The sequence below is a fragment of the Myotis nattereri genome, assembly GCF_964212035.1.
Source record: "Myotis nattereri genome assembly, chromosome: 5".
Lineage (NCBI taxonomy): Eukaryota > Metazoa > Chordata > Mammalia > Chiroptera > Vespertilionidae > Myotis > Myotis nattereri.
The window spans coordinates 102,609,094-102,634,915 of NC_138080.1; the positions used below are offsets into that span (position 1 = coordinate 102,609,094).

The 25,822-nt window shown below is 40.5% G+C and overlaps 1 protein-coding gene across 2 annotated transcripts; it reads right to left on the bottom strand.

The window, feature by feature from the left end:
- Positions 1 to 1,762: 1,762 nt before the first annotated feature.
- PANK3 (pantothenate kinase 3) lies at positions 1,763 to 24,003 on the bottom strand. 2 transcript variants are annotated; one of them, XM_081092169.1, is made up of 7 exons: positions 23,646 to 24,003; positions 15,756 to 16,108; positions 14,015 to 14,268; positions 10,560 to 10,736; positions 7,553 to 7,676; positions 3,518 to 3,643; positions 1,763 to 2,369 (listed from the first exon to the last, which is right to left on the bottom strand). In XM_081092169.1, exons 1-7 carry the CDS (start codon positions 23,671 to 23,673, stop codon positions 2,319 to 2,321), a joined length of 1,113 nt encoding a protein of 370 aa, XP_080948295.1. In that variant the 5' UTR covers positions 23,674 to 24,003; the 3' UTR covers positions 1,763 to 2,318. The 2 variants fall into 2 exon arrangements, with proteins under 2 accessions (XP_080948295.1, XP_080948296.1); XM_081092170.1 differs by lacking the exon at positions 23,646 to 24,003 and having other exon boundaries at positions 15,953 to 15,965.
- Positions 24,004 to 25,822: the final 1,819 nt, after the last annotated feature.

Sequence of the window (25,822 nt, forward strand, 5' to 3'; positions counted from 1 at the left end):
TTACTTGAACTGTGCCTACTGGACAATGTAAAATTTCACGTGCCTCACATTTTCTTTCTATTAGCGCTGTTCAAGAACACAAAATGGTGAGGCATTATAGTGATTGGGATCATAACCAAACCTATTTACCACCGCATTCTCACATGGAGGTCATAATACAAAAGTGGAATCTTGGCAGCCTTCATCATAATTCTGTGTTCTTATTATTCCAGTCATTCTAGATTATACATGAGAAAAGCCAAGTGCAGAGTGGTAAGATGGCACTCCCCTTTACATGCGTGTTAGCAAGTACCTGCAGTTCTTGAGGACAGAAAGTAGGAATCGTAGTCCCAAATTAAACAAAGTATTGATCAAACTAACTTGTAGAGACTTTGATCATTCCATTTCTTTCCACCTAAGCCTACGGCTGCTAATGTACCGTTTGCCACAGAAATATAACTTGAAGTTATGGTCTTTTAAAATATTCAAATATTCAGAATTAAAACTTTTTGTACCAATGCCCAAATCACAAACTTTTAAAATAAGTTGAATTGGCGGCTTTTGGCTGAAATACCTCATCAATACGATGGAAACATGAAAGAAAGGTTTGGTCGTAGGTTTTCAAAATATCTACGGAATGACATGAATCCAAAGATCTAAATATTCGAAATTCTAAAAAATTATGCTGACATACTTTCTCCACATATTCACCAGTACTCATATTAATGTCTTTAAATAAAAGAAAACCGAATTATAAGTATTTGAGCACAGATTCTGAAAATTCTAAGCACCTCTTGGTAGTCTAGTGAAAACTGTTCTCCATGGAGCAAAACTGTGTTCTGTGGAAACACCACAATACTTCCCCGTAATGTAAACAGCTATAAGTTCTTCAAAGCACACCAGACTTACTGGTAACTTAAGGAGGTGACTAGCTTCCCCAAGCCTCAATACAGTGGGGCCTTGACTACGAGTTTAATTGGTTCCGAGATCGAGCTCGTTAAGGAGCTTATTAACTGAAATTACTCTGTCAACTCAATGCAAAAAATCAGCCGAGAGACAGCTGGTACCTCAAAAAACTCGTTAGTCGGGACACTCGTAAGTCAAGGCCCCACTGTACTTCATAAAAACCATGAGCAATAGTCTCTAACGACGTCGCTGAGCTCTAAAATGTTACTGCCAAAGTAAAAATCTGAAAAGGTTTATAACATTATAAAAAATGATTCAAAATAGAGAACAAATTCTAAGGCAAAGGGATTTACAGTAAATTTAGGAATTATAATTCTTTTATTACCAGGATGTACAAAACACTGATCCTTTTATAATTTTGCAGTACGGCCTCTGAATTCCAGTTTCAAAAGCACTCTGACTTCTATAACATCAATTTAGAATAAATGTGATTTTGTTGCTGTTCATAATAGAATTAAGTCTTTAGCTTTGATGGTTCAGACCTAATTAGACAGAAAGGACTGAGTCTGGGCCTGAGATAAATGTGGTACAGAAAGAACTCTCCAATGCATGCAAACCATATTCATTAGAATAGTCTTTGGGACCTCATCATAGGACTCTCAAATAAATAATTAAGCTTCCAATTACAAAATATTAAACACTGTAAATGTACTGATTAACAATAAAATCTAGAAAGTGCAATGTCACCAAATATGTGCATTTTCTAGATTCATTTAAAATTCAGGCTAATATTTCAATTACATTATGGCATTTGAAAAAGGTACTTCTTTTAAAAAGGTTATACTTCTGGGAAAAGATCACATAAACATGCTTTTTTGGGGGGATATGTTAGGAAAACAACAATGAATAATTAGTATTGCCTTGGCATTTCTAAAATCACATAAAAATTATCATCTTTGATTGCCATTTCAATTTATTTTGATACAGGGTATGTTACGGTCTGCTTACTAATACCCAAAACATAGAACAGACTTGTAACAAATATTCAGAATTAATTATTTTTATGAGATAAACATTTCTGAGCCTTTTAAGATTTGTTTGAGCATACAGTACTGCAATGTTGGCTACATAAAATAAATAGAAAATCTTTTTGAGAGAAAGCTCAATAATCAGAGGCTGTACTGCATTTAAGGATTTAACACTGGCTATATACAAAAGGGAAAGCATTTCAATTAGAAATACTTCACCTGCTACCGAGTTCTTGCTGTTACTATGGCAACATTTAGCAGCTTACCATTTTGACATTTAAAAAGCAACAGGAATAGTGCTACTCTTTTATCCTTCGTTTCCAGTGACAAATAATGCAGCAATTATGCCTGTGGTTTTCAGTTCCTCTTGGATGACATTTATTATCAGAGATAAACCTGATGCTTTTAGCTGAAATTTGGCAGCCCAAGAAGTGCACCAACTGCTCCAAAGTATCCCTGTATAATTTAAAACAATTATTAATGTAGTGCAGCTCTTAAATTATCATACAGTATGAACCACTATTAAGAACACATTTATATTATAACAACATCTATTCAGAAATCTACCAATTTGTTTTGTCAGCTATTATAAAAAATTTTAAACTGTATTCTCAATATATACACCTTTTAAATACCTACTTTTAAAGTGTGGTTTAAAAGAAATTAAATGTCTTTTTATTGATTTTATTGATTTCAGAGAGAGGAAGAGAAAAGGAGAGAGAAACAGCAATCATGAGACAGAAATATTGATCGCTGCCTCCTGCACGCCCCCTACTGGGGATCAAGCTGGCAAATCGGACATGTGTCCTGACCGGGAATCAAACAGTAACCTGGTCCAAGGGTTGACGCTCAACCACCGAGCCACACCGGCAAAGCAAAGTGTGGCTTTTAGACACTAAAATTTCTAGGTCTATTATTGCAATTCTGTGCCCCCTCCCCTTTCCTCAATTAACTTCCCTTGGCTGAGCCTGCCACTTTCAGTGACTCCATCCCGCATGCAGCAACTTGGCGTTTCTCATTCTGATCTCTACAGTGAGAGCAGTGACAATGAAACACGCATGCTTTTAAGGAAATGCTCTGAACCTGTGTTATTAAAACTCTTGTAGCCAGTTGACTGACCAGAAACAAAATAACTCGAGGTAAATTTACTTAATCTGAAACATTATGTAAACTGATATTTGCTTAGATCAAAATTTAACTGGCTGTAGTGAATATGAAAAAACCAAACATGACAAAACTCCAAAGTGTTAACAGTGGTTATCTCTGGCAGTGAGGGTGAGGTTGTGGTGGGAAGATTAATTTTCATTGCTAAATTATATAGTTTTGTATTGTTCACATTTAACATTTGTTACCTCAGAGGAGAAAATAAGATCCACTAAGTGTACAAGCAGCCCAATATTTAAGGAGCTGATACTGCTCTCTCAGAATTGTGAAGTCTCAACTTAATGCGGTGCCTGCCAGGTTACAGTAACCCTGATCCCCCAATTCAAACTGAAGTGAGGAATCAATATACAATTTAGGTAAACTGTAGTTTGTACTTTACACAAGAAGCCTCCTATAAAAGCAAGCTATTAAAATTCACAAACGTTATTTTGCGGTCATACCTCATGCTCTAGAAACAATGCTTTCAGCTGTCCTTTTGACCAGTAATCCAGTGCATATGCCAAAAGTTTCATTGAGAGAGTATTGACTCGTAAAAAGTTTCCAACAAAGACAACTCTGTTTATTTTCTAAAGGAAAAGAACAAATAAAATGACTTTAAGAAAGAATTATAAATAGGTTTCACAATACAAGAGGGTTTACAAAATCTCTACTTAAAAATGTAAATAACTACCACTTGCTAGTGCCTGCTACATTCCTGGCATACAACTCCATAATCCTGTATATTTAAAAACATGACTTTTGGACATTACTACACACTTGTCTAAACCCATGGAATGTACAGCCAGAGTGAACCCAAGTGTAAACTATGGACTTTGGATGGTGATGGTGTGTCAGTGTAGGTTCATGGGTTGTAATGAGTGAGTCAGTGAGCTGCTGGATGGAAACGGGAGGTTGTGCAGGCGGATCAGGGGTATATGAGAACTCTCTGTACTTTCCACTCATTTTTGCTGTGAACCTAAAACTGCTCTAAAAAATAAAGTCTATTTTAAAAAAGAAAAGTTCTGGAAAAGATGCTACTTAAATGATTATAGATGAGACCTGTTTGCGAAAATGGCCAAGAAATAATTCATTTAATATAGCAATTTGGAGAGGTGCTGTTGTTGAGATTAAAGGAGACCAACCAAGGAAGAGTTAAATGTGTTTAGGATTGCCCTGACCGGTTTGGCTCAGGGGATAGAGCGTCGGCCTGCAGACTCAAGGGTCCCAGGTTCGATTCCGGTCAAGGGCATGTACCTTGGTTGCGGACACATACCCAGTAGGGAGTGTGCAGGAGGCAGCTGATCGATGTTTCTCTCTCATCCATGTTTCTAACTCTCTATCCCTCTCCCTTCCTCTCTGTAAAAAAATCAATAAAATATGTTAAAAAATGTGTTTAGGATTAAAAGCAGCTGTAAACTTGGCCAGTATGTTGCAATGTATGCTCAACAATGACACGCAACCTGTGGACTTTATACAGAGCTGGAGAGCAACACTGACTGGGCAGGGCATGCACACTGACTGAGGTTAAAATGCCTGCTAGTTATTCCCTCAACCAACTTAACTACACTATTATTAAAAACTAAAGAAATAAAATTCTGGATTTAAATAATAATTCAGAACATTAATTTGGGTTTTGGCACAGCTGTTCTCTCTGTTGGATCCTCTTTCCCCCAAAATATCCACATGTATGATTCTTTTGCTTCCTTCAAATCTTTGTGCAAATGTCACATCTTCAATAAAGCCTCCTCCAACCACCCAATTACACAGCAATCTGTCCTCTGCTACGCTCTGGTCTATTCTCAAATTCTCTTTGTCCTGTTTGATTTTCTCATTTTGAAAAACAGCATTTGTTACCTAACACAAACTAAATACTTATTTATTACATCACTCGAATAGATGTAGGCTCCACCACGTCAGAGATCACTGTTTCCTTCACTAATGTATCCCAAGTGCCTAGAACAGTGATGGCGAACCTATGACACGCGTGTCAGGGGTGACACGCGAACTCATTTTTTTGGTTGATTTTTCTTTGTTAAATGGCATTTAAATATATAAAATAAGTATCAAAAATATAAGTCTTTGTTTTACTATGGCTGCAAATATATATGTGACACGGCACCAGAGTTAAGTTAGGGTTTTTCAAAATGCTGACACGCCGAGCTCAAAAAGTTCGCCATCACTGGCCTAGAACGATGCCTAGCACATGGCGACCTGTACATATTTATCCAACGAATAAGTGAATGAATGAAGACTAATAAAGGGTTCCTTCACAAAGCCAAGTCTCCATTCAGTTAAAAGTACTTGACATTTACAAAAATTCAATGGACCCTGGCTGGTTTGGCTCAATGGTGGAGCATCAACCCACACACCAAGAGGTTGCTCGTTTGATTCTGGGTCAGGGCACATGCCCGGGTTTCGGGCTCGATCCCCAGTAGGGGGAGTGTGGGAGGCAGCAGATGGATGTTTCTATCTCTCTATTCCTCTCGCTTCCTCTCTCTCTGAAAATAAAAAAATCAATTAAAAAACATAAATTAAATTGACAAATATATCTATTACATGAAGAAAGAATTGTATATATAGTCTCCTTCAAATAAAAATAACCCAAATATGAGATAGGTCTAGCTAGCAGTACATGCTTTTCGTAAGTATATGAAGAATGAGTCTCAATGCCTTCATAGCCCTGTACAATGCTGCTTGATCCATATGCAACAAGGCAGCACTGTAAAGAAGCCGAGGGCAGTAAGAAAACTTCCAAGCACTTCACCAATCAAATGCAACAGTACCAGGAAAAAGACAACACAAAACACACACTCACACACACTGCCTTTTTCTCTTACATCTTTAAGAGATTTAGGTCATGTACGGCCATGTGCTGCCTAACGACATTTTAGGATCACATTTATGATGGTGGTCCCAAAGGATTACAATGGAGCTGAAAACTTCTATTACCTGTGATGTCATAGCCATGAAACAGCCATCCTGATGTAGCACAACACGTTACTCAAATGTCTGTGGTGGTGCTGGTGTGAACAAACCTACGGCACTGCCAGCTGTATAAAAGTACAGAACAATGCTGTACAGTATATACAATCTGGCAATGATAGTAAATGTCTGTCACTGGCTTATATACTTACTAGAGGCCTGGTGCACAAAAAATTGTGCACACTCGAGCAGGGGTGGGTCCCTCAGCCCGGCCTGCACCCTCTCGCAATCCGGGTCCCCCCGGGGGATGTACAACTGATGGCATAGGCCGACTCCCTGGGGATCGGGTCTAAGCTGGCAGTCAGACATCCCTCTGGCAGCCCAGGAGCCCTTGGGTGATGTCTGACTAACAGCTTAGGCCTGCTCCCCGCAGGGAGTGTGCCTAAGCCATCAGTCGGACATCCTTACCACTGCTATGGAGACGGGAGAATCTCCCGCCACTGCCGCGGAGCTTGCCAGGCGTGAGCCAGGCTTTTGGCTGAGCAGTGCTCCCCCGTGGGAGTGCACTGACCACCAGGGGGCAGCTCCCGCATTGAGCGTCTGCCCCTGGTGGTCAGTGCGCATCATAGCAACTGGTCATTCCACAGTTCGATGATTTGCATATTAGCCTTTTATTATATAGGATTATACTATACTATACTGTACTATACTATACCATACCATACCATACTATAAACTTCTTACTGTAATTCTAGAGCAGCCGTGGGCAAACTATGGCCCGTGGGCCGGATTCGGCCCGTTCGGCTGTTCTATCCGGCCCGCGGAGCCGAAAGAGCGGAGGGTTCTCTTGCTCTCCCCTCCACTCCTTCACCAGCAGCAGTGTTAACATGGCAACGTCGGGAAACACGGCCGCAGCTCCTTCTTCTGAGTCCAGTTTAAGAACCCATTGTGGCCCTCGACTCAAAAAGTTTGCCCACCCCGTTCTAGAGTGTTCTCTTTCTAAAAAGAAGACAGTTTGCTATAAAACAGTATGCCATTTTACACCAGAAGCAGCAGCAGCAGCCTCACAGATCTATGGGTCTCTTGGTTGCACCATTTTTCTTGTGCTTGATTTAATCTCATGTTGTTTGGTACAAGTAATATGCTGTATAGGCTTGTAGCCCAGAGCAATAGCTCTGCCATCCAGCCTACGCGTGTGTAGGCTGTGCCATCCAGGTTTGTGATAAATGTGCTCTATTATGTTCACACAATAATGAAATCACCCAATGACGCATTTCTCAGAATGTACCTGTCATTAGGCAGCATGTGACTGTATTTCCAAGAAGGCGAAATGTAAATGTCTATTTGTGCTATTTCTGATTTGAATTACCTGCTACTTTCTTGAAAGGTCATGTAACAATTTGGGTACATAACATACACACTTAATGTGTTGGGTGTTAACATACATCCATGAGTCCTGGGGCTTAACGGATTAGGTCTCTATCCTATAGGTCTCTGCAAGAAACATGAAGAAGCTCTGCTATATGTACATAAAACTCCAATTCACATTTTTCATATAATTAAAATTTTCTCACCTCGTTATCAGCACACATTCGTGCCACAGAACCAATGTTATTGGTGATAGTAACTAAAGTAGCTCTTGCTAGATCTTCTTTACTAACAGATTCTCGCTTCTCCTTATAAATCATGTTGCCAAAACTGCAGAGAAATGAAAAAACAAAATCAAACCTGCTGGTAAAAAGCAACATTTCATACATACAGAGAATTTATCCTACAGATAAATCTACACATATACAGGGTTATTCATTGATCCACTAAACTGAACATACCAAAATAACGGAACCCAAACATCACCAAACAATGAAATAGCATGAAGCTGTTAACAAGAAAGAAAGAAGGGAAGGAGAGAAAGAAGGTAAAGGAGGCAGAGAAAGACTAGTGTGTGTGTGCGTGTGTGTGTGTGTGTACATACACACACACACACACACACACACATATATATATGTAGATACACACATATATGCTGTTAGAGTATATATATTGCCCTAGCTGGTTTGGTTTAGTGGTTGAGCGTCAGCAGCCCACAGACTAAAGGGTCCTGCGTTTGATTCTGGTCAAGGGCATGTACCTCAGTTACAGGCTCGAGCCCTGCCCTGTGTCTCTCCCATACTGAAGTATCTCTCTCATATTGATGTTTTTGTCTCTACCCCTCCCTTCCATTCTCTCTAAAAATCAATGAAAAAATATCCTTGGGTGAGGATTAACAACAAAAGTGTGGAATAACAAATCCATGTCTCTTTCTCTCTCTCTTCCCCTTCCCCTCTCTCTATAAGAAGAGTAAAATAAAAAAAAAAATCAATAAAAAATGTTAAAAAGTATATATAGCAGCAGTTCTCAACCTGTGGGTCGTGACCCCTTTGGGGGTCGAATGACCCTTTCACAGGGGTCGCCTAAGACCATCGGAAAACACATATATAATTACATATTGTTTTTGTGATTAATCACTATGTTTTAATTATGTTCAATTTGTAACAATGACATTGGGGGTCACCACAACATGAGGAACTGTATTAAAGGGTCGCGGCAGTAGGAAGGTTGAGAACCACTGATATATAGTATGCTAGTCAATGGTATGTAAATGTTACCTTCTAAGTAAGGGGAGGATAAGGATATGTATTTGTATTTGCAAAAGATTTAAAATGGAAATGCCACAGATTCAGCAATCCTACCTCTGGGTATTTATTTGAAGAAATCCAGAACACTAATTTGAAAAGACATAATCATGGAAAGAATACTCAAGGATTAATAAAAATGGTCTAGTATAGGGTGCACTCAGGAAGACATCTAAGATCTAATTCTCAAACTACATGAGCCTTCAAAATTTGGAATCTAAACTGAGTAAGAAGAAGCCCCCTTACAACTTCCTGATATATTTAATGCTTTCTAAAAACTAAATAAGCAACTTTATTTTTTAATTTTCAATTACAGTTGACATACTATATTCTATTAGTTTCAGGTGTACAACTTAGTGACTAAACGTTTATATAACATAGGAAATGATCACTCTGATAATTCTAGTACCCATCTGACACCCACACATAGTTATTACATTCTTATTGACTACTAGAGCCCCGGTGTATGAAATTCGTGAAGAGTAGGCCTTCCATCCCCCGGCTGCCAGCACTGGCTTCACTCTGGTACCCAGGACCCAGGCTTCCCTCGCAGCCCCAGCTTCATCCGAAAGGTCGCCGGTCTAATTAGCATATTATGCTTTTATTATTATAGATATTACCTAGGCCAGTGATGGCGAACCTTTTGAGCTCGGCGTGTCAGCATTTTGAAAAACCCTAATTTAACTCTGGTGCCGTGTTACATATAGAAATTTTTTGATATTTGCAACCATAGTAAAACAAAGGCTTATATTTTTGATATTTATTTTATATATTTAAATGCCATTTAACAAAGAAAAATCAACCAAAAAAAATGAGTTCGCGTGCCACCTCTGACACGCGTGTCATAGGTTCGCCATCACTGCCCTAGGCTGTACTTTACATCCCTGTGACTGTTTTTATATCTGGTAATTTATACATCATTTTTTTTCTTTTTCCTTTCTTCTTCTTTTTTTCCCCCTTGATGTCTGTAGCCAAACTTATCCCTGAGGCCCAGCAGAGGGGATCAGGGCCCATGCACCACAGTGTTTCTGTGGCAGCCTTCTGGTCCAGTGCCCGCCATGGGTGGGCAGGCACCGAATTTGATACGGCTGCAATTTATACATCTTAATCCAATTTTTTTCACCCATCCCCACAATCCTCTTCCATCTGACAACCATCAGTTTGTTCTCTGTAGCTGTAAGTTTATTCATTTGTTTTTTAGATTCCACATAAGTGAAATCATGTAATAGTTGTCTTTCTCTGTCTGACTTAATTTCACTTAGCATAATACCCTCTAGGTCCACTCATGTTGTGGCAAATGGGAAGACTTCATTCGTTTTTATGGCTGAGTACTATTCCATTGTATCACAAGTTCTTTATCCAATTGTCTATCAATGAACACTTAGACTGTTTCCATAACTTGGCTACTGTTATTAACACTGCAATGAAAATACGGGTGAATATGTCCTTTCAAATTAATGTTTTGGATTTCTTCAGATAAATACCCAGAAGTAGGATTGCTGGAACTTGTGGCAGTTTTACTTTAAATCTTTTTGAGGAACCTCCATACTGTTTTCCATAGTGGCTGCCTCAATTTGCAACCCCACCAACAATGCCCCAGGGCTCCCTTTTCTCCACATCCTGGCCAACACTTATTTGCCAATTTATTGGTGATAGCCATCCTGACAGGTGTGAGGTGGTATCTCATTAGGCTTAAATTTGCCTTTCCCTGACGATTAGTGATGTTGAGCATCTTTTCATATGTCTATTGGCCATCTGTATGTCCTCTTTGGAGAAATGTATGTTTAGGACCCCAGCCCATTTTGTAATTGGGTTGTTTGGGGTTTTTTTTGGTGTAAGTTATATGAGTTCCTTATATATTTTGGATATAAATAAACAACTTTAATTACAACACAAGTGTTAAACTTACCTAGATGCTACAGCCCAACCTGGCAGACCAAATCTTTCATAATCTCCTCCATAAATATCACGGACCAGCTTGTCAGCGTGGGTGCTGTCCCCTTTGGATGCCATTTCAAGAGCCTCTTCAAAACTTTCACAGCCAGTCAGTAAACTGCATAAGCCCAGAAAGGTACCTCCTCCAAGGCTAAAGAAAATAAAGAAACTCTATGAGCTGCATTCACACACTGTATTCTTTCTCCAGAGTAAAAGGGCGGAGCACTTATTTATTCACTAAACACATAGAAACAACATATTGCTAAGGCTTAGTGCTGAAATATTAACATGAGGAAAGGTTAAAAATGCTTAGCAAAACCTAACTGGTCAGGTCAAAGAATAAAAGGAAAAAGATCACTTGGTAGAAACAACATGAGGACAGGAGGGTCTTTTATTTTATTATTTTTTTTAAAACATTTTATTTTTATTGATTTCAGAGAGGAAGGGAGAAGGAGAGGGAAAGATAGAAACATTAATGATAACAATCATTGTTTGGCTGCCTCCTGCATGCCCCCCACTGGGGATCTAGCCAGCAACCCTGGCATGTGCCCTTGACCGGAATCGAACCCAGGACCCCTCAGTCCGCAGGCTGACGCTCTATCCACTGAGCCAAACCGGCTAGGGCAGGAGGGTCTTTCATATCTTCCAATAACTTCATCTGATCCTTTATACTTTTTACTGCTAACAATAAATGTTTTTATGTGCATGTGAAAGGATTAAGTGCTAAAAATGTGTACCATCTGAAGTGAAAGGAGAAAACTTCTGATTCTACATGATTTCCAGGAATGATTTTGTGGAAGGCCTGCTTACTTGGCCTGACAAGGCTGAAAGCAGTTCAGTGCTACATGACCATTTACAGGACCCAGAAATAAACACAGCGAGGAGATTTATGTCAGGCTGGGCATCATGTTAAGACAGAAGTTTACTTGGTTCTATTATTCTTTTGGATATGCTCACAAAATAAAATCATGTCTCTCTAATCCCTAAAATCAAAGCCCTTGCTCCCTCGTCTCACCTAAACTTCAAACAGGTTCTATCCTCGAATCACTGTTGGAATTTAGTGAACAGGCTGAATTTCTATCTTTTAGAATCGATTTAACACATTAAGCGCCAGCCTGTTTGTCTTCCGGATGGAAAGTGTATAGTGTCAGTCACTGGTGACTGATAGGGCGCTTAACGTGTTAAGTAGGTAATATAGTCATCCCCTCTTATTTGTGGGGGACACGTTCCAAGACCTCCAGTAGATGCCTGAAACCGCAGATTACAATGAACTCTATTTTTCCTCTATGTACCCATAATAAACTTTAATTTATAAACTAGGCACAATAAGTGATTAACAGTAACTAATAATGCAATAAACAATTCTAACAATACACTGTAATAGGTTATGTGAACGTGGGCACTCATGTCAGCGGACCCCGGGTGGACGTCCTCCTGTAGGCTCAGTGCTTCTGGGCACCACGTCACCATCGATCAGAACACAAGTTCTGCTCGCCTTCCACCCGCGGGTTTAATGCCTTTCCCACTAACTAAGCCCTTATCACACACTGTTGCTGTAATGTTGGCCGTTGGAGGCGTGCTAGCAGAACTAGCAGGCATTTTTCTCCTTCACAATTTTAGGCATAGAAAATTTGTTCCCCTCAACATACGATTTATTTTCTTTCTTTATTAAGTCAAGAACTTTCACTTAAAGAACTTTAAGGCGTCTCGTTGGCATGTCTGGATTTCCGGCATCACTGCTCTTGTGCTTTGGGACCATTATTATTGAATAAAATAATCACTTCCTGTAAGTGCTGTAACTCCGCCACAGCGGGTCTGATAACCGAGATGCTACTCTGTGACTAAGGGGTAGGGAGTGTACATACACAGTGTGGAGAGATCAGACAAAGGGAGGATCACGGGCAAGACAGCATGGAGATTTCATCATGCTACTCAGAACAGTGTGCACTTTAAAACTCATACACTGTATATATATATATATATATATATATTTTTTTTAATATATATTTTATTGATTTTTTACAGAGAGGAAGGGAGAGAGATAGAGAGTTAGAAACATCGATCAGCTGCCTCCTGCACATCTCCCACTGGGGATGTGCCCGCAACCCAGGTACATGCTCTTGACCGGAATCGAACCTGGGACCTTTCAGTCCGCAGGCCGACGCTCTATCCACTGAGCCAAACCGGTTTCGGCTCATGCACTGTTTAACTCTGGAAATTATGATTTAATATTTTCGAACTACAGTAACAGAAACTGCAGAAAGCAAAACCACAGATAAAAGGGAACTATGGTACGTTCCTGTAATTCTTTGGCATAATTACAATGGAAGTAGATTTTTAACCACCACAAAAAGAAAATAATTTTATTAAATTTAAGTATTATTTAAATAGGAGTGCTACTTTAAAATATAAATGAGGCCCTAGCCGGTTTGGCTTAGTGATAGAGTGTTGGCCTGCGGATTGAAGAGTCCTGGGTTTGATTCCAGTCAAGGGCACATGCCTGGGTTGCAGGCTCAATCCCTGGTGGGGGTTGTGCAGGAAGTAGTCAATCAATGATTTTCTCTAATCACTGATGTTTCTATCTCTCTCTCTCTCTCTTCCTCTCTGAATTCAATAAATATATTTAAAAAAATTGAAATGAGCTTTCCACAAATCAATCTGAAATATCCCCAAATCGATCTAAATTAAATAAAGGAGTCTCCACCCTCCTTAAATGTCTATCAAGTATATATCAGAAAAATAAGAAAAAATTTTAAATCTCATTTCACATTCATATTTCAGGTACTATAGAAAATTTGAAGGGATAGTTGGAACATTAATATTATCCCATAAAGAGTGCATACTAATTCATCCTATAACGTTACCCAATACTCTGCATGAAACCAGCAGATGGCAAGCTTTAGGCTTAAATACACCTATAAAAATGTAAAAAAAAAAAAAAAAAAAGGCAAGAAAAATGCTTTGGAAAATAAAAAAGTCACTGGAACCATTCCAGACAAAAATTCAATTTATGTTTTTACTGAATTTAGAGAGAAAGGAAGTGAGAGGGAGAGAAAGAAACACTGATATGAGAGAAACCTGATGGGATGCCTCCCTTATGCACCCCAACCGGGAATGAACCCGCAACCTGGGTATGTGCCTTGACCAGGAATTGAACCAGCAATCTTTTGGTACACAGGATGATGCTTAACTGGCCAGGGCAAAAATTCACTTAACATTATGGAAGTTTTAATGCCAATTGGCACTAACCCAATATAAACATTTAATGATATTAAATTGAGTCATTACATGATATTATCTGCAACACTTTAATTTATATTTGCACATCTATATTTTTTGCACAAATATATATTTTTCTGATGAAGCTAGTATTAACATATTGATTTCGTAACACAGTGCGAATGCTACAAAAAGAAAAACGTTACTTACCTTGTCCCAGTTACTCGTTTGTAGTTGTCTTTGGAATGGACTGCTAGAATACTGACTCCCGAGCCAATGTTCACTACCAGCAGTGGATAGGGGTCGTCCAGGTTAAAAGGCATCTTTTGGCATCTCTCAGGTTCTGAGGCATTAGCAAAATAATAGCACTCTGCTTGTCCATTGAAACTGACAGAATCTATATACAGCAAGCCCTTTACAAGACAGTCAAGTTCATCCAGTTTGTGCAGGTGGAGGTTTCCAATCTGCAAAAAAAATACCAACAAATTTTATAAAGTGAACAAAAACCAGCATTCAAAATACTCAATTATACTGTACTAGAGACCGGTGCACGAAATTCATGCACGGGGGATGGGGGTTCTCCCTCAGCCCAGCCTGCACCCTCTCCAATCCGGGATCCCCTCACAAACCGGGACGGCTGGCTCCTAACTGCTCACCTGCCTGCCTGCATGGTCGCCCCTAACTGTCCCCCTCCCCCGCTGGCCTGGTCGCTCCACGCAGCCTGCTGCTCAGTCGTTTGGTCGTTTCTCACTAACCCCCCTGCCAGCCTTGTCGCCCCATGCAGCCTGCTGTTCGGTTGTTACTGTGAGGGTGTCCTGACCAATTTGCATGTTACCCTTTTATTAGTACAGATAATTTTCATGTACTTTACAAAACTTCAAAATCATCTACGACCCCCACATTTTTACTTTTTTCTTTTGTGTCAAATTCTCTTTGGGACTTTATCTAGTCCAGTGGCCTCAGTGACGGTGGTGTTATCTCTGGAGGCATTTTGGAAATCTGTGGGGACATCTTAGTTGTCACGAAGATGGGATAAAAGGACCAAACTAACATTCACTGGCAGGGACTTGGGATGCCTGACATCTTTCCTGGCTTTTGGAACATATGCCCAAACAAACCGGTCTCAAAGTGATAAAATGCATGTTTAAATTACTCAATAAATTGAAATCAGGATTATCCATTAAAGAAAAATAATAATGAACATTTAGACTCTTAAACAATCCTAAATTACAAGGGGGGCAGTTTATGTGAGCCATATATAAATGATCACTTTTGTTCTATTAACACTTTTCTTATATAAATTGAGAAATTAAATGGCATACATGCATATTTTCAAGGAAAAATTTTAGTAGTCCCAAATACCAACTTTTAAATATTGATTCTAATGAAAAGGACTAGAAGCCTGGCAAACCTCTACTAGCACATAACCCAAATCAACACTTACATAGTCCTCTTACCATATCCACATACTTGCCAAATTGCCTTTGAGACAGTAACATAAAACCAGGAAAAAAGGGGTAATGGACTTTCAATCAAGTGTCTACTAATCAGAAGACACTGGCTTCAGTTGGGGTTTGGGAAGGAGGTGGCTCTGGGGAAGATGACTATATGGCTAATACTCAAAAACTGCAAACATAATACAATAATGGTGAGAATAATTCAAGCCACATTTCTATCTGGCTTTGTACACTGCCAAATTCATTAAAGTTCTTTTTATTGTTGCAGTCCCTAAAAAGAGCAGGTTTTTAGCAAATATCATATACAACAATAACCCCAAATCTGGCACTTCTTACTTAACTTATAAAGGTGTTTAAATGCCCCAAATCAAAAGCTAGTCATGAATCAGCAGGAGGAACTAAGCTAAGAAACACACTGGATGGAAACCTAGCCTCATATTTAAAAACTGAAGAGACTGGGTATCAATTTCTGGCTTTGAGTAACAGACACCTACTGTGCGAAAATCTTTTTCAAACTTGTAAGCACCACCTCCTGTAGCACATAGCACCGTGTGTAATGTGGAGAAGTTTTTATCTCTTCCCATTTGGATAAAAGTAGGCAGGTCCTGGGTTGGAAATCTGATAAAGTGCAGGTTCCCTCTTCGGCCAAAAAGTGTTAAATCCTTCAGTTCAAGGTGTACATCCCGAATACCTGTGGATCCGTATGCTACATTAGAAGTCAAATATTTCCGGATACTTTTCAAGCTCTCAACTTCTTCTTGTTCTTCCTCTGCTGTGATATCAATCGGTTCAAAATATGAGAGTTTTACTAGAGTTCCCCCAATGTCCATGCCAAACCATGGGAAAGCTGTGGATAAAAACAGGAAAAATATGTAAGTATAGTTTGGGAAATGCAAATTAGAAATGAGTTAATTAGCCACAAACTTCATTTACCCTCAATCATTAGTCCATAATATTTATGGGTTAAAACATATCTTCTATGTAAGGGGTAAAACATAACACCCCTTCTCCCTTCAAAATGTTTTTACATCTTTTCTAAAAACCCGTATAGAGAAGGCCCAGGGCCTTTTAATTCCTATCAAGGCATTCCTTTTTCATTTATGAAATACTTATAAACATATTTTTTTAAAAAAGTAAAATAAGCCCTGCCAGCATGGCTTACAGCGTCGACCTATGAACCAGGCGGTCACAGTTTGATTCCTGGTCAGGGCACGTACCCAGGTTGTGGGCTCGATCCCCAGTGTGGGGCAAGCAGGAGGTGGCCAATCAATGATTTTCTCTCATCACTGATGTTTCTCTCTCCCTCCCTCCCTCCCTCCCTCCCCCCCTTCCTCTCTGAAATCAATAAAAACATATTTTTTAAAATGTTATGCATCAATCTTCTCCCCCTCATTCAAATAAATCAGTAGGAGCAAGCAGCAATACTGATGGTCACAAAGGGGACATTCTCAGCCAAGTGTTTGCTTGGATAAACACATTTAAAAAGAATATGGAATAGGCCCAGTTGATCCAATAAAGCAGAGATTCCTTCAGAATTTTCCAAATCTGTTGAGCAGATATTAGGGTACTTTTCAATGGGCATTAGATAAAATAAGGATCCTTCTCATGTTACATAACCAAAATGAATTTCCCATTTGATTGCTTGATTACAGATTTCATGGGAGAGGGGGTAGAAATCACTACTGCCACATAAAGTAAAATTTGGGATAGAAAAATCCCTACAATATTAAGCTAACAATCTTTTATTTTCTAAAAGTCAAAACACATTAAAATCACTTAACATTCACAGTTGTTCCTTCTGGGCCTTTGTCAGTGTCAAACACACAGGCATCAAAACATACATACAAATAAAAATGTTACTCAGAGAGCAAACTACAGAGCTGAGGCAGCACGACCAGGTTCAGAGTTCATGCCATTTCATTTCCAGCCAGAAGTTAATTGCTCCTGGGTTATAAATACTGGAATGCTGTCATTCTGGAAAGCAAAAGTCCAGTAACACGTGGAGGACTTTTAATTCTTAAAATAAACCATGAATAAAGTTCTAAAGCAGTGGTTCTCAACCTTCCTAATGCCGCGACCCTTTAATACAGTTTCTCATGTTGTGGTGACCCCCAACCATAAAACTATTTTCATTGCTACTTAACTGTAATTTTGCTACTGTTATGAATCGTCATGTAAATATCTGATATGCAGGATGTATTTTCATTGTTCGCGACCCACAAGTTGAGAACCGCTGCCCAGAAAAATACTTCAGGCTTACAGATAAAATATTGGAGAGTAAGAAATTATCTACTTAAAAAAAAAAAAAAAAAAAAAAGAAATGATCTACTTTTCTACAGCTATGCATGAGCACCAAAGTTTTTGACCAAAAGGTATATCGATGGCCAATTCCAAAGTACAGTAACTCTGGAGGAGCAGGCAGTAAAAAGGCTCCCTGAATGAAGTCCTGTTTCTAAAGTCTAGATTGCAGGGAAGTGTTAATTGTTTGACTCTTTGCCAGAGAGAAAATAACTTGTTTGGGTATAATTATCACTCAAATGATTTAAACAACAACGAAAAACATCTCCCAGCTTCGCAGGAGGCTTTTGTGGGTCTCCTGGCATGAAACTACCAGACCTGCCCTATCTCAGAAAGAAAACATTACACAGAAAGTAAAAAACACTTATAACACAAATAAGGTTATGTTATATTATTAGAGCATATTCCAGCTCATTTGTTTTAAACACTGAAGATTATAAAATGTGTATGGTATATAAGGCACAAAAAAATGACACAATCAACAACCAGGACCTCATGAAACAGAATAGAATATTTATTGCCATTCAATTTTCAACCTTCGGGAGACCCACTTGTTTGTATATTGGTCTGGAGCAGTGGTTCTCAACCTTCCTAATGCCGCGACCCTTTAATACAGTTCCTCATGTTGTGGTGACCCCCAACCATAAAATTATTTTTGTTGCTACTTCATAACTGTAATGTTGCTACTGTTATGAATCGTAATGTAAATATCTGATATGCAGGATGTATTTAGGCGACCCCTATGAAAGGGTTGTTTGACTCCCAAAGGGGTCGCAACCCACAGGTTGAGAGCTGCTGGTCTAGAGACACAGGAGGTTCTATGAAGTAACTAAATTAAATTGGAAAAATAATGCAATTTCCTTAAGGGTTATTGCCCACAGAGGTAGCTTTTATATCAACAGTGCAAAAAACCCATGATCCCTCTCACATCTAGCCTATTAGCTATGTCTGTTCTTTTAGTGCTGTCTGCTCTAAAAGGAGATTAACTAGAGATTCTATATTGCAGATGAGAAATTTCTTAGTAAACTAGAACATTACATGTCCCTTTTATTTCTAGTAGATCTCAATTACGCCAATTTTCTTACTATTAGGAAGGTAGGGACTGAAACTCAGCCATTGGCCCCCCCCCCCAAAAAAATAAATCACTATTTGCATAGGGATAGGGAGGGAGACTTCCAACTCACAGAGTTCTGGAATTCATTTCCTTATACCAGAGAAACAATCACCATTAAAAATTACAGGGGCCCTGGCCGGTGGGGCTTGGTTGGTTGAACAATGCCTGTGCACCTAAAGATCCCTGGTTCGTCCCAGGTCGGGGTGTGATCAGAGGCAACAATTGATTCTTCTCTCACACTGACGTTTCTCTCTCTCTTCCTTCCTCTAAAATCAATAAAAAAATATTTTTAAAAAATTAAGTTCCTCTTTAAAAAAAAAAAAAACTATGGGGGAGACAACAGAACACAGAAGTCACGAATTTTTAATTATGATCACGCCTATCATTTAGCAATTGGTCGAACGACCAACTATTACATTTTCCAGTGCATTAAAAAAATTATTATTTTGTCACTGACCAAAATAAATGGGGGGTGGGGGCATGGAACTCAAACATTATTATCTGCAATGAAAATATGAAATGTTAGTTTCCTAAGAAATCAGACAAGTAACTAGCTTTGTTGCTTCTAGCCAAGGGACAGGTTAAAAGCAGGTAGGTCATCAGTGCACAAGGAGCCTACTTACTGCATATAACCTAAACATTTCTTACCTTTTGAGAAAACTCTCCACTGCCAAGGTGAAAAAATGAACCAAAGGACACATTTAAAAAATAAAACATGCATTCCATAAGTATACTTTACTGAAAGCAAATATACATTACCTTCTCTAGACTGAGAATTTCCTACAAACTCTTGTGATCTGTGTATTTGGTTTAAAAAAAAACCACACAAAACAATAGCTACCATTCTATTTCTGACAGGAGCCTAAGAGAGCTGCCGGTAGTTCCCCATTAATTGAGAAATATCCGGAACTACTATAAGCATAGAATACTACCAAGAATTCTGTTTCTTATCAGATAGATTATGTAAACAGCATTAGATAGATATGTAGTCACCGTCTAGCTGTTAACTTCAAAAAAAGCTGCGTTATAAAAGTTTGGTATCTTGCTAAGTACTGGTAAAGGGGTGGGAGAGGATCATTAAAGAGATATTTAATTGCTATTGGCCCAATGCAAATTTCAGCCCAAAGGGATCCTATGCCAAATTAGATTGCATTTCCCTTACAGCTAGTTACACTGAGCATCTTTTCAGATCCCTGTTGGTCATCTGTATGTCTTGTTGGGAAAAGTGTCTGTTCAGGTCCTCTGCCCATTTTTAGATGGGATTTTTTTGGTTCTTGTTGAGTTATATGAGTTCTTTATATATTTTGGATATTAGCCAGTTATTGGAGGTATCATCTGTAATATGTTCTATTAGGTTGGATGCCTTTTTGTTTTGTTGATGGTTTCCTTTGCTGCGCAGAAGCTTTTTAGTTTGATTTAGTCCCATTCCTTTATTTTTGCTTTTATTTCCCTTGCCTTTGAGGTCAAGGTTCATAAATTTAGTATGTTTTCTGAAAGTGATAATTCTTAAGTAGTGATTCAACTTACAAGGCCAATCAAATTATACAGACAGAAACTACAAATAAATGCTATTATCATTCTCTCTGGCTTTGACAAAAATTTCAGGTACCTTACTGCTTGGGTTAGCAAAGCACAGACTCCAAAACCTATATCACATCAAATTAAAAAAATATATGTACAATGGGAAAAATATCCTCAGGTGGGGATTAACCAAATATATATATATATAATACTATCACTTTGTTAATCACGTTTACATGCTACACAAGCTAAACAAAGGCTGAAAAAGCCTTTACCTTAATAAATCATGTCAGTCGAGGTGCAGAGGAACACACAATTGTTCAGATTTTTGGTACCTTTAATATCTAATATTTAAGCAGTGTGAAAAATCGCTTATGGCAAAGCAAACTGCTGTTATTTTGGTTCTCATATATTAACTAGCAAAAAACTTTCATTAGGTTAATGTTTGACTTCATCCTTCTCCTGGAATTTAATTCACACATAATTGCAAATGATAATCTTTTTGTTATATAATCTAGAGGATGAAACCAATTCCTTTTCCTATTTTCTAGTTAAATACATGCATTTGTAAGTAACCTGGTCATATGTTAGAGATGTATCTAAAAGCAACTGTTTTCTAAACCTTAGGTGGATAATATAAGAAAGTGTGTGAAGCCAAAGTCACTTACTTAACCAGTCTGAGATATAGCTTCTAGTTAGTGGTGTGCTGTAGGGGCTAAATGATTCAATGCATATAGTGCCTTACACATACTAGGTGCTCACTAAATTTATAATTTAACACACTAAGCTCCATGTCAGTCACCAGTGACTGCAACGGAAAGGAAGACAGAACAGGCTTGACGCTTAACGTGTTAAAAACAAGTACTCAAAAACAAAACAGATACATATCTAATATCTAACCTGAGTGATTTAAAAAATTAGAAGTAACACTCTCCAGGTATATATATTTCTTTTTTAAAAAAATTTTATTGATTTCAGAGAGGCAGGGAGAGAGAGAGAGAAACATCAATGATGAGACCGGCTGCCTCCTGCACGCCCTCTAGTAGGGACCGAGCCCACAACCTGGGCTTGTGCCCTCGACCAGAATCAAACCTGGACCCATCAGGCCGCAAGCTGAAGCTCTATCCAATGAGTCAAACCAAAATGGCTAGGGCCCCACTCAATTCTTTATGGTAAAATAAAGAACATCTTGGGTTTTTCTGTGTGTGAGAAAGAAAATATGAAATGTCCTGGAACTATGTATCCCTGAAGCCCTAACCGGTTTGCAGGCTCCTCCCTGGCCCAGGCTCTGGTTGGGATTCGAGCTAGAGGCAACCAATCAATGTGTTTCTTTCACATCGACATTTCTCCGTCTTCTCCTCTCTCTTCCACGCCCTAAAAAAAAAAAAAAAAAAAAGGAAAAAAAAAAAAAAAGGAAAAATATCCTCGGGTGAGAATTAAAAAAAAAGAAAAGATTTAGGTCACCATTTATTTATTTATTTTAAAGCCACCTTTTATATTAAGAAACTGAAAATGTTACTTTAGACTTCTAAATCAATTTAACTGGCTAGTTTTTCAGCATGACCCTATTTTAACATTAATGGTCCCACAATGTAGTAATAGACAACCTACCGTTAATCAATAGGTGTTTTTATTTCTCAACCTAAAGCTTATTTTATAAACTTTTAATTATCACCTTTGCTGAAAACACCTTTGACTGAAGTGGTATTCATACCTGAGTGTAAGTTTTCCCAAATCTAAGTAACCAAATCACCATCATGGCAAGAAGAAAATAATACTTTAAGAGTTAGAATCTGAGCCTGTCAGAGGTAAACTCATTCCACTTAATGGAAATTCTAAGACAAGAGCAAAAAAGGTATGTGTTGAGGGAAGATGTCCAAGTGTTTTACATACTGTGTGTATTCAAGATTAGTTTCATTCAGCAAATGTAAATTAGAAGTTTCTATATTTGTCATTTAAGCCTTCACATCACTGTTTTAAAGAACTTTTTAGCACAAGAAATCATTAGCGTTTTTTAAAAATTGGCAAATTTAACTCCCAGGTTTGTGTTTCTAAGTATTTAGACTATGCCCTATGGGTGCAGAAGAAAGAATACGAGGCTATGAGTCAGCGGACCTAGACCTAAGGCCCTGACCCTCCTTAGCACAGTTGGTTGGCGCTGCAATTGCAAGAGTTACTCTGGGGCTCAATAAGTTCAATTTCCTCATCTGTAAAATTAAGATCAAATTATTTCACATTTAAATAACAATCAGCAGTTTTCAGGGTGCTCTGTTATGTTGCCTCTCCTTTGAGGTTCACAAGAAACCTGATGACAGCCCTAGTTGGTTTGGCTCAGTGGATAGAGCGTTGGCAGGAAGAAGGAAGGTCCCGGGTTTGATTCCCGTCAAGGGTGCGTATCGTGGATGCAGGCTCTATCCCAGCTTGGGTCAGTGCCTGTGCTGGAGGCAACAAATTCCCATTTCTCACATCAATGATTCTCTCTTCCCCACACCCTTCCACTTTCTCTAAAAATCAATGGGGAAAAAAATATCCTCAGGTGAGGATTAACAAAATAAAAACAAAAACAAAAACCTGATGGGCGGGAAAAGCTCAGTGCTCCCTTTTATCAGTTTTCTGAGATCTGCTGGTTCACTTGAGACACTCCCAAACCTGGAGAATATAAACACAATCCCACAGTTCTCCACATTCCGAGCGGCTCTGGAAGAATGCCCTTAAAGAATGACAATCCCAATAGCTGAGTGATTAAATAAGCCATTTACAGAAGAAGTCAGAGGTTTTTAAAAGGCTAAAATTAAAAGAAAGCAAATAAAAGTTCATCTGCTCGTCCAAAGAATGTTTTGCACATAGTTGTAAAACTGAGTATTCACCAAAATTAGCCAGTAACCAGTTAGCCAGTAACAGTGGTTAGCTTGGAGGGGCCGACATACCTGCGATTTGTGTTATCTTTTTTTTTTAAACAAACATAAACTAGTTTTTATGCTCAACAAGAGTAAGTCACCGGCGGGTTACAGGCGCAGGCCTTTAAAAGCTCTAATTATAACAACGGTGACAACTCCCTGGAGCCCACCGGGATTTCAAGGACACAAGCAGAAAAAGCCCAGAAACCAGTGAGTGCTCCGGCGCAGTTTGACAGCCATGACCACCCGTTCTCGCACGACGGCAGGAGGCTGGGCGCGGGCACCGGTGGCTCCAGTTAAACACTCCCTCCTGCACCGCCCAGGCCTCGAGGAGGAAGTGGGAGAAAAGGGCCGGGGGGAGGCAGGCGTTTGCATGCAAGTATCGGGGGGTGAGGCGGGGGGCCTCCAACCCTGAGCCCCAATGGTCCCTCTGCCCCAACCCGTGCAGGGCACCGGCCGTGGGCGACGGGCTGGGAGCCGGGCCGCTCTGCCAAGGGGCTTCCAGACCGGGCCCGAGGCGCTCTCCCAACCCAGGGAGCCCAAGCCCCGCTTACAGGGTTTCTTGGCATCCTTGATCTTCATGGCGACGGCCTGAGGGGCGAGGGGCAGCCTGGGGTTCGGTGCACGGAGGGTGGTGGTGGTGGTGGCAGCGACTCCGGAGGTGGCTAGGCCCTGCGAGGAGGCCCAGCCAGTTCTTCCCCTTTAGCTGGCCGGGCGGGGCCGGCGGGCGGGCGGGCCGAGGGCGGGACGGAGGCGCTTGAGGCGAGGCCGGCCCAGGGGGTGGCCCCCCAACCCCTGAGTGGGGCGGCCAGGACGGAGCGAGCTGGGGAAGGCCGCCGGTCTCGCCGCTCCGGGGGCCCACCCCCTGCAGCTGCTCCAAACAAAAGGCCTCGGTCCCCCAGCTGCCACCGCTGCACTGAGAAATAGCCCGCCCAGGCTGAGCGCCCACGTGACGCGAGCCCCCCTTCCCCCAGCTGGCGGCCCGGCTGCTGGGGATTGTAGTTCTCTGGGTCGCGAGGCCCTGCTCTTTGGCTGCAGAGGTGTAGATGGACTACAAAGCCCAGGATGCATTGCGGTCTCCCCTTCGAGGCCCCTCCCATTCGGGAGATCGCCTTAGAGTGGTCCCAGAGAGAAGGGGGCGGGGCCTTAATCACGCCAGTGACGAGGCGACCAATGGTGACTGGTGTGGGCGGGCTGCGGAAGTCCGGGTCTTGGGCCTCTGCCCGCCGCGGAAAGAGCAGAAGGGGAAGGAAACTCTGCAGGTATTGTCATGGCTGTTCTAGAAGTTGCAGACTTTCCCTGGAGGCAGAAAAGCTGGCCCTTGTGGCAAGGAAGGCGCAGAATCCAGGGCTAGAGCCACTCTTAAGACAGTCCGTGAAACACATTTACAAAGGAACCCCCGCGGCTTAATAGAGACGCCTCAAATACTGGCGTTGGAGTAATTATGTCGTTAATAATAACGGCAATAGCAGTGATAGGTGGCAGTTGTTGGATGCCTACCATGTCGAAGGCACTCAGCTAAGCGCTTTTGGCGAATTACTTGATTTACTTTAACGACTTTGTGTACTACGGACAATTATTCTTCGTGATGGTGTCTATCACGCATTATGAAGATGGACAGATGTGAGAAGTTAAATGACGTGGGGAGCACATGCTCTCGTCACCATTCCAGGGTCCCCTCAGGGGCCCTGCAGCCCAGCTCCTTGCTTCCAAAGGGGAAATCGATTCCCAGAGAAGAAAATTAGGTGCTCGAGTTCTCATAGGAGAGCCAGGGCACCCCTTTCCCTCTGCCTCCTAGGCTCCGAGTCCTCCAGCTGGAAGGGGAAGGAGCAGCATTGGGGTGTCCTGGCTTTCCCTCCACACCTGTCCCCCACTTGGCTGACCAGGAATTCCGCAGCCAATGGTTTGAGACTTGGCAGTGGAGGCCTGCGCCCTCGTGCCCCTTCCTTGAACAGGATAAGCCCAGGGTTATGAATAAGGCCGGGAGGGGACACACATTACCACATAGGCGGCACCTTCTCAGCGCTGGCACGTGGCAAGGTACTTTCCTTCTTAAACTTTACATTTAATCCTCACCACCACCCTTTGAAATATAATTATTACGAACTCAAACTTGAGTTCACATTTTGGTCCTACAACTTGGTAATAAATTTAGGCAAATGATTTCATCTCTCTGGCTGTCATTGGAAATAATGGCGCTGTTAACGTAAAAAAACCATTGAAACCTGTGAAAGATTTTTGTGAGTTTATTTGAGCCAAACTGTCGACATATGCCGGGAAGCAGAACCTCAACGAATTGCGGTAATGCTCCGGAGAAATGGTGGGTTACATCTGTGTTTATACATTGCAATCAAAGGAAAGGGGTGTAGGTGGATTACATGAAATCCATTGGTGATAAACTAGAAAGGCAGGAGAAAGCAAAGTGGGTGGGGGTGAGGGTGGTGGGGGGGTGGGAGGGGGAACCCCCTGGGGTTGGATAAAAAGTAAAATGATAGACACATACTTAGGTGGGTGCAGGAACAATTAACATGGTAACAATGAAGGAATTTGTGGTATCTGTTCTGGCGCCCAGCACGTTAGGTTGTGCCCCAAGGGGTCCAGAAAAAGGGAAGTTACAAGTTACCCAGACATTTCAAGGATATGTTATTATAGATGCAAAAAGACAGATAGGTTCAGTTAAGGTAAAAAGTTGACCTTATTAGTGAAGATACCAGCCTTAGGTTGTAACTAC

What these genes read in the sequence shown, in the direction of transcription:
- PANK3 (XM_081092169.1), bottom strand. Translation starts at nt 23,673, where the DNA reads ATGAAGATCAAGGATGCCAAGAAACCCT. An exon ending in GGTTGGGCTGTAGCATCTAG is followed by an intron (nt 7,677 to 10,559) that starts GTAAGTTTAACA and finishes ATTTCTCTGCAG; the next exon opens with TTTTGGCAACATGATTTATA. An exon ending in GAATGTGTGCTGATAACGAG is followed by an intron (nt 3,644 to 7,552) that starts GTGAGAAAATTT and finishes CTTTTCCTTTAG; the next exon opens with AAAATAAACAGAGTTGTCTT.